This window comes from Aulonocara sp. 'chitande type north' Nkhata Bay, linkage group LG7, assembly GCF_057382095.1.
Source record: "Aulonocara sp. 'chitande type north' Nkhata Bay isolate Kocher_YH1m ecotype deep benthic linkage group LG7, A_spYH_male_GT1.1, whole genome shotgun sequence".
NCBI classification, from domain to species: Eukaryota; Metazoa; Chordata; class Actinopteri; order Cichliformes; family Cichlidae; genus Aulonocara; species Aulonocara sp. 'chitande type north' Nkhata Bay.
In genome coordinates, this window is record NC_141350.1 from 44,493,377 (window position 1) to 44,502,524 (window position 9,148).

General features: G+C 40.1%; 1 protein-coding gene across 1 annotated transcript; it reads left to right on the top strand.

The window, feature by feature from the left end:
• The first annotated feature begins 202 nt into the window (after window positions 1-202).
• On the top strand, window positions 203-8,463 carry ggt5b (gamma-glutamyltransferase 5b). Its single transcript, XM_086300637.1, has 12 exons — window positions 203-781; window positions 2,693-2,820; window positions 2,914-3,009; window positions 3,302-3,491; window positions 5,571-5,731; window positions 5,883-6,029; window positions 6,155-6,285; window positions 6,867-7,051; window positions 7,142-7,233; window positions 7,322-7,431; window positions 7,516-7,626; window positions 7,831-8,463. Exons 1-12 carry the CDS (start codon window positions 609-611, stop codon window positions 7,978-7,980), a joined length of 1,674 nt encoding a protein of 557 aa, XP_086156763.1. The 5' UTR covers window positions 203-608; the 3' UTR covers window positions 7,981-8,463.
• Window positions 8,464-9,148: the final 685 nt, after the last annotated feature.

Below are 9,148 nucleotides of genomic sequence, written 5' to 3' on the forward strand. Positions count from 1 at the left end.
ATTACAGGTTTTACGCACGGAGTTGTTCTGTGTTGCTGTTTAATTTGTCTTACAATGTCTTACCATCCAGAGGTCAGTTACGATGGCGCAATTAAAATAACAAGTGGGAGCCTGCTGTGGTCTTAATGCAGATGAGTTCAGCATCTGCGATATCTCTCTTTAAATACCCCAGTGTCACAGCTGGGTCGCTGACACAGAGTTCACATCAGACAGTGTGGTGGATGTCTGACAGCAGGAAACTAGTTTTTCACACACTGAGGGTCAGGGTGGGATGCTTTAGAGAGTGAGAGGGTACAAATTTATTTTTAACGTCGCATCTTTAGATCATTTATCGACATTGACGTCAATGAGTCGAATGGAAATCACAGCTAAGTCCCTCGTGAGATTTTAACATGATATAAGAAGGACAATTAAGGTTTAGTGGCATGCTGTAGTAATTGTACTACTCATCCGGTCCTATCTTCAGTTTCAGTTTAGCCATTTCTTAAAAGAGGCTGGTGGAGGCAGGGAGGGAGGTAATCCACGTCTGGATCATTGGGCAGACCTCGCGCACACTTAGTGGCAGCAAGAACAAGTTCCTTCGGCGCAAGGTTTTCCCCTCAGTCAAAATGGCCAAATATAAGCCCTGGGTGCTGTGGTGCTTTATTTTGATCGGTTTTATTTGCATCGTTACGCTCTTGTGCCTGTGCTTCACCTCGTTTCTGGGCGTAAGATGTTCCAGCGGCAGCTTCAAGCAAGCGGCGGTGGCCGCAGACTCTCAGATTTGCTCGGAGATTGGCAGGTACGTTTTTGTCTATTAAAGTCCTCTCTATAGTGGAAAGCTAAAGCTGGAAGAAAAAGAAAGTATTGAATTCGACTGGATTTTGTCTTTTATACTAATTCTTTTTAGAAATAGTAAGGAGGTTTTTAATTATGATTTTAGTGTGTGTGTGTGTGTGTGTGTGTGTGTGTGTGTGTGTGTGTGTGTGTGTGTGTGTGTGTGTGTGTGTGTGTGTTTATAGATCTTAGATACAGTATTTTCATTTTAAGCATGCTTTCGTTCATGTTATATTCAGTAAGACTGTGCATGCTTCCTTCTGAACCCAGCTGGCACTCCATGAGGAGCCAGTGTGCACCTTGTCCCACTCAGCAATCTGTCAGCCAACAGTAAAGAAAATAAATAAATAAATAAAAATTTTAAAAAATAGACTGTACAACTTGGAGGAGATGGTTAAACAGAAGAAAAACACCTCTATCGCCAAACCAAAACTACTCACTAGTAGCAGCAAAACAACTCCAGCCTCACAGTCAGAAGCTCAAACAATGCATACCACTGCAACTTTCTACCCTCAGGGTGCTTCACAAATTAACTGACCTGTAGCGCTTACCCAGTGCTGCATGGCAACAATTCACAATACTGTTTGACAGAACTATTAGACTGGACCTTCCAACTCTAAAGAAAAAAGCTGAACTGAGCAATGTGATAAGCTGTTTAAGAGATTTAATAGGCAGTGAAGAACAGAGATAAGACCTGCAGATCAGTAAGCATGCAGCACACTGTACCTCAGTACTTGTGCTTGTAACTGTAAAAGAAAAACTCAGTAACTGATATTAGCTTTTCTGACTGGGCAGTGAAGGTCTGAGCTGTTTCTCTAATGCACTCTGTGGTTGAGTTATTTGTTCTGCAGTGAGCAAGCCATTAATCAATCAACACAGTAACTGCAAATAAAGCTCCGCAGATTATTTTATTGTCCCCCCCATCCCACCCGACTAGATGTGAGCATACCCTTTCCTGCTTCCTGCAGATAGATATATCTCTGTCTGTTCTCTGCCAAAGTTTAAAGAGGGTTCATTTCCCACTTCAAAGCCAACACACTAAATTTGTTCAGGCAGGTAAAACCACCGGGCACTGTGCCAACAGGACACAACTTCAAGTAATCAAAGAAACCTGAAACACATCAGCTTTTTGTTGTTTAATCATACTGACCTTGTTCTTCTACAGTAGATGGGCAGCAAATAGAGCTCTTTATATGTCTGTGTGTGCACCAACACTCACTGCGGACAGATGAGCTATCAAGTTTCAGTTTGAGTTTTCAAACCTCCAAAATTCTTTCAGCTCCCCCACCCCGTGAACATCCCCAATTTTTCCCAACTCATGTTTCATTGTAAAGCTCCTTTGGTTGCCTGCTCTGTGTTACTTATGCTCACAGATTTGTAAGATAATCACTCATTCGGTCAGACCTTATTCACTGACCATCAGAAGCAAAACATTCCCAACAGTGCTTCCTCTTGTAGCTCAGTGACTACACTTGATCCCACGCCAGGCTACTGGTGAAAGGGCCCATTCAGGGCTATTCAAATACGGTCCAGTCAGGATTAAGTTGTTTATGTCACAGCTAACTTAGATAATCCGAGTGAGAAATGTGAGTTACATTTCTTTTTTTAGAGCCAGGTTACCTTATGAGTCAAATAAAAAAAAGAAGAGAAAGAAAAGAAAGAACACCACTATGGTCAGCGACTTCCTGGTATGTCACCTGAGGTCAACCTCAAACAGCAGGATGTGGTTCGAACATGCCCACTGGCAGCCGTCACCGTACTGTGGCATCTTCAAGTACTCAAACACCAGGTTCAATAATTAAAGCCACGTGTAAGTCGGAGCGTGTGCAATGAGTGTTTACACATTTCCCATAAATAAAATTAAACCCTCTTCCAGGAATATGCTTCAGCAGGGTGGATCAGCAGTAGATGGCGCCATTGCAGCTCTTCTGTGCACATCTGTGGTCAATCCTCAGAGCATGGGGATTGGAGGGGGCTCTATAATAACTATAAGAGATAAGAAAGGTAAGTCCTCTACTGATACGTGTTTCGTAAATTGTATTTCTCCACAGCAGTGATTGATTAGACCAACCAATTGGATTTCTCATCTATTTTAAGGCAACATTAAAGTCTACAACTTCAGAGAAACTGTCCCACAGTCATTCAGACAGAACCTGTTAAAGGAGTGTCCCACTTTCTTCAGTTTTTCCACAGGTAGGTAGATTTACAGCACTTATCAATATCCAGTTACAGATTTTGTCCTTGTGGTTTCTCACTTTACAGAAATTCATTTATTTAATTTTAAAAGATGCCGTTTTTATCCACTTATGTACTTAGTATCACTATGTATTGTTTATACAGTGATTGTAGCTTAAGTTGTTAGTGCTCTAGTTGTGCTGGTAAGGTTAGATCTTCCTTATCAATTAACATTTTGTCATATTTTGCAAACAGTTTTCCACCATTAGTCTAATTTACCTGCACTACTTTTCTCATTTTTACATTGAAGGCAGCCAGTGGGTCGGCGTTCCCGGAGAGCTGCGAGGCTATGAGGCAATTCACGAACAGTACGGGAAGCTGCCCTGGGCCAGGCTTTTTGAACCAACAATTAAACTGGCTAGGGAGGGCATCCCTCTGTCACCCTATCTGGGAAAAATCGTGTCCTTTGTGAAAAGAAACATACAAACATCGTCTCTCTGGTACAGCTTTTCAATTACTCCTCTGTGACTTAAGATTTTTTTTTTTATTAATAATGCTTGCAAAGAAAAAATTGTGTTTTAAATCACATGTTTGATGGCACCAATGAACTAAAAGCATTTGTAATCCTAGCTGGAGCCTATTTCATGCAGCTGTCACTGCAGAAATCCTGGAGCGAAGGCCTCTCCTGTAAATCCCTGGTTATACTAATTTTGTGATAGTTTTATGTAACATCTCAAAGAGAATTTAACTTTACACATTGCGTAATAGTTTAGGCCAGGCACCACGCTCATTGTTCTCAGTGAAGCATTATTATTTTTAATGACATAAGAGTGCACATTGTTTTTCTTAACGTGACTCAGGACCAGGATTTACCAGCTCAGAGACAAAGGTAGCATTAACCTTCATCCAAAAAATGTTTGTGAGACGCAGCCAGGACTCAGGTATCATGGGGAATACCTGAAAGATTGCATTTCCTTTTTGGATGCCGGGCCAAAAGTGTGTGCACAAACAGAGTTTTTTAATGTTTACGATAGCGAAGGGAATCAGAGGAAAATAAGTGGTGATTAGAAAACCTATTGCACTTGGATCTTTAAAAAGTGCATCACTGTCAGGTGCAAATCTGGATTCCTGTGAGATTGAAGATAAAAAAAAAATTGTAGTAAACACCAAGTGACCCAATTCTACTGTAAGGTAATCTCAGAAAGCTTTTAAACTAATAGGTAAAATTATGGAGCACTGCTTAGATGATCAGAGGCAAACCTGCTTCGACTCACTGCCCTCGGGGTAGATTTTAGCTGAGTCAGTCATTTAAAAAGGTGTGTTTGCTGAAAGGGAATGATTATCTTTGTGTTTGTCAGTGTCTCAATCTGTAAGAGGGTTGATGGATTGAGTACAATTTTGTGCGTGTGGGTGGTTGAGGCACACACTCGGCTCAAGGGTCAATGACGAGTCTTGTTTATCCAGAGTTTCTTTTGATTTGGGTCTCAGTGATATATGCTGCCTCAGCAGTGCTTTCAGGGCATTCACGTCAGCGCCATTTGATCAGCATGTTGCATTCCTAATGCATTCAAGATCTAATGTGGTAACAAATATGGTGATTAGCCATTTTTCTGGAGCTCTCTTTTCAGAGTTAGAAATGCCTCGTCTAATCAGCTTTTAAACTGAAAATGTTTTTCTAATCAAGACCAGTGAAAAGGACATTTTGGGTGCAAGAATGAAAATGGCTGCTTCTAATGCCAAAGTACAATCAGTTCTTCCAAACAGAGCCACCGACTTTATGATCCAGTTTTGTTTTTGTTTTCTTTTAATTATCAGCTTTGTGCTGTGTCCTTCAGTTTACTTCCTGTTTAAAGTTAAAGTGTGGTTTCTGTAATTTTGTTTCAATCCCATATTCCGTGTTATGTATTTAGTGAGTTTTTGTCTGGTCTTGTCTGAATCTCCCTCAACTTCCTGGCTCCTCTGTTGTGCTTGGATTGTTGTTGTTTTTATTTAGTTTAATATTCTGAATTTTCTGAGACCTAAGAGCACAAGAAAAATAACTAAAAGGGACTTGATAAACTGTCAGCTATCAGTTCCACTGAAGAATATTTCCCTGAACTGTGACTGCGCTGTGTTAATTTCCTATTCAATCAATGCAGCGTGCCACTAATCAACCTGGCTTCAGTTTATACTGCAGTGAGTCTAACAAACCGTCTTCTCTGTCTGCCCAAAAATTAGATGGTCTCCATTTTTGTCACAAGTTTAAACAAGCACTTCATCTCAGTGGACTAAGAAGTAATTTTTTTAAAATTTCCATCTTTATATCTGAACATTTATAATCCTGGTAGGATTAGGTAATAAATAAGAAGTAGAAAAAGAGTTACTTAGTCCTAAAGCAAAGATTTCTAATAGCTGCAGATCCCACACAGGGCGATCTCGATCCATTCTTCTTTGCAGAAGTGGTTTAGCTGTGCAATGTTGTTAGGATGCATGGGGTGTAGTGCTTTGACCCTTCATCAGTTTTTGGTTTTGACAGCTCTCTGTCTCTTTTTCTCTGCTCTCCTTTTTGCTTAGTTTGTGTTTTCTTTTCTTTTTTACAGTGAAATTTTTTGCCACAAGAACAAAACTGTTCTGAGCACAGGCGAAATCGTAAAGTTTTCCAAACTTGCAGAAACCATGGAAACCATTGCAGAGAAAGGAGCAGAGGATTTCTACACTGGCAAGATAGGGCATGACTTAATCCAAGACATAACAGCTGCAGGTTGGTGCAATGTCAGCATTAGCAGCCTGAGGGTTTGTGTTTGAAAAGGAATTAAATGGAATGGAAAAATGACTTTTACTCAGTGTTATGAAAAAAATTTAATCTAATTTAGGGCAAAGTTTGTTATATACGTTCTGTGTGTCTGTCTCAGGTGGGACCTTGACTATAGAGGATTTGAGGTCATTCCAGGTGCAGGTCCAAGATGCTTGGACTGTTCCTTTGGGAGATGCTAAACTCTACATCCCTCCACCCCCTGCTGGAGGCGCCCTGCTTGCCTTCATTCTCAAACTCATGGAAGGTGTCGTGTTTTGTGTGATTTTCTTTTTCCGCTGTAACAGCTGGATGAAATTTCAATTTAAAGAAACAGTTAAACAGTTCTTAGCTCACAAAAGCTTAAAAACATTATCACTGTCTTTTCTGCAGGGTTCTCGCTGACGCCAAACTCTCTGGTTGGTGACAAGAAGATTGAGATGTACCATCATTTTATAGAGGCAGTTAAATTTGCTAATGGACAGAAGAAGAGCATTTGTGATCCAAAGTTTAATAACGGCAAGGTTGGGATCTGAAATATCTTTTTTCTTATTGGAACTGGGGACATTTTTAATACAAGGGCAAGAAATTGAATTCTAAAGTCTAGGTATATATTATGTATTGTTTCATGTATTTTATATTTTATTATATTATTTATATTCACTGCTCAAAAAACTCAAGATGAATATCTATAATATGTTAAGAATGAAGGGACTTTGCATTGATTGATGGAAATGAAAACAATCCATCTACAGAAGGTACAGATGAACTGAGGAGCCCAGCAGCTGGTCTCCTCAGTTCCAGATGTTTGCAGACTGTTGATAAAAGAAGAAGTGGTAAACACGGCCCTCTCTCAACGTTTTTGAGACGTGTTGCTGACATCAATTTCTAAATTACCTCTTTTTTTTTTTTAATAATAGTAGATTTTCTCACTTTAAACATTTGACATGTGTTCTGCTGTGAACAAAATGTGGGTTTATGACACTTTCAATGTGTCTTTCGAAACATTTTATAAAGCATCCCAACTTTTAGGATGGGGTTTCTACATCTCAAACCAGTAATATCTGGGATATCTTGGAAATGTTTAATGATGCTCTCCTTTTAGTGTGCAGAGCACTTGATTGATCCCACCTTCATTGATCGCATCAGGAAGATGATTTCTTCAAACATGACCCATGACAACTCTTACTACAACGTCGCACCTTCTTCAGATCACATTGGGACGACACACGTGTCTGTCCTGGATGAAGATGGCCTGGCCGTCTCTGCCACAAGCACCATAAACCAAGTGTGAGCAGGAAGAGTTGTGTTATAGGAAACATACTAATGTTGGGTGTACCCATCATCCCCTCAGCTGACTGAGTACCCTTTGTTCTGTAGATTTGGAGGAATGATTTACTCTCCACGTACAGGCATCATCCTCAACAATGAGCTGGCTGACTTTTGCGGGAGAGCAGACACACTGAGGGCAGGTGAAGTTATATACGACAACTAAATTACAGACGTTTCACGATCTCATCACCGAGTCTGATTTCCATCTGATGTTTTATTTTTACGTAGGCGAACGACCTCCATCCTCAATGAGTCCAGTGATACTGGAGTCAAAGTCTGGAGGTCTTCTTATAATTGGTGGATCGGGAGGAAGCCTGATTACGCCGGCAATGGCCTTGGTAATTCAATAATTAAAAACTCTATTTGTTTCCTTGTTTGTATACTTCTTTGTTTGTTTACTCACAGTTCTTTTATCCTTGCAGTCTATAATAAATCACCAGTGGCTGGGGATGAGCTTGAAAGATGCCATTACTGAGCGCATAATCTTCATCGACTCAAAGAACGACGTAAATTTTGAACCTGGTTTTGATGAGGTGAAGTACTTCCCTTTATCCTTGCTATCCATTAATGATATTCAAATTCACTAGACTGTCTATCAGAAAAAAATCATCTGTAATAATGGATTCTGAAGAAGATTAGCGGTCCATAATCCTACAAAGGCAGATTTAATTTTTCTGTAATCTCTTAAGGATAAGTAGTATTAATGTTTTGTCTGTGTGTGTGTTGTGTACCCTCAGTCTGTGTCAAAAAGCTTAAAGGAACAGCTTAAACACAAAACCGGGAACTGGCAATACTTTCTCAATGTGGTCAATGCTGTGGAAAAGGAGAACAACTGCATTGCTGCTGTGTCTGACAGCAGGAAGATGGGAATGTCAGCTGGATACTGACCACAAGGATGCGTGACCTTTCCACTTATCTCTGCCCTTTAGACTAACTGACCCTTCAGCATTAAAAGTAACCATATGTGCGGAAACACTGACAAATAAAAGGTGAACAAAAGGTGCTGTGGCTCCATCCAACTGGACCAATCAGGAAACTACTCACCTTAGAGGATAACTCCAATTTATAATTGCTTCAAATCCAATCACTCCAGGCTATAGAAACCCAATTTATGTTGAGGTGAAATCTGCACTAAATATATAAATATAAGGGTGTTTAAATTTCTATTCATCAACTACATCTATGTAGATATTAGGAAATAGGCACACACAGGTGGAGTTTGTTTCCAGTCGAGCACCATTGAGCTATTGCAGGAAAGTGCCCTGAGATGATGTAATATATGTGACACACCGTTTCCAGTGAACTTTGCTTTCATCCATGTGTCAACCTTTCTACCTTCAGCGGGCGTTGACAAGTTTCTGTATGTTTCTTTTTTTATGCAGTCATTGAGAATTCCCATAAAAACAATGAGATAAGAAAATACAGTCGCTGTGTGTACCGGGAGCATGCACAGCTACAGAAAGTTCAGGACAATGTTCAGCTAGGAAAGCGGTCTCTGAAGTGTTGTGAATGTTTGAAATGCTCCGTCTTAAGTACATACGCACTTGTTCGTTTTTATGGCACTAGCCTTGATGACAGTAGTCAAAGAGGACGATGACTTTTATTGGTTTGTCAAAAACCAATGTCACAAAATTCAGCCGGCCACACTGACTGTTTGAAAACTGCTTTTGGTCGACCGCGCGGGCCGCCTGCCTCGTCACAGCTACTTTTAGTTTTGCCTACGTGTGCTCAGCAAGAGTAGGGAGCTAAACTGAAATGTTAATATCTGACCAACGGATACACAAATGATCACTCCAGCCATAAAGGTGCTTGTATTTGATTTCATGCACTGTTGGAGAAATGTGCACTGAGTGTGTCTGCTAAATCAGTTATTGAAACATGTAATTCTTTGTAAGAAATATTAACTCAAGATGAGCCATATAACCTTTTTAAAGTGACATCCTGGCAGCTTGCTCAACAAGGAACTTTTACTGTGACCTTAAATGTGTTACTCTATGTGAAATAACCTAATCCAAAAAAAAGCCTCCCCCAAAAATGTACTTTATATATTTTAAC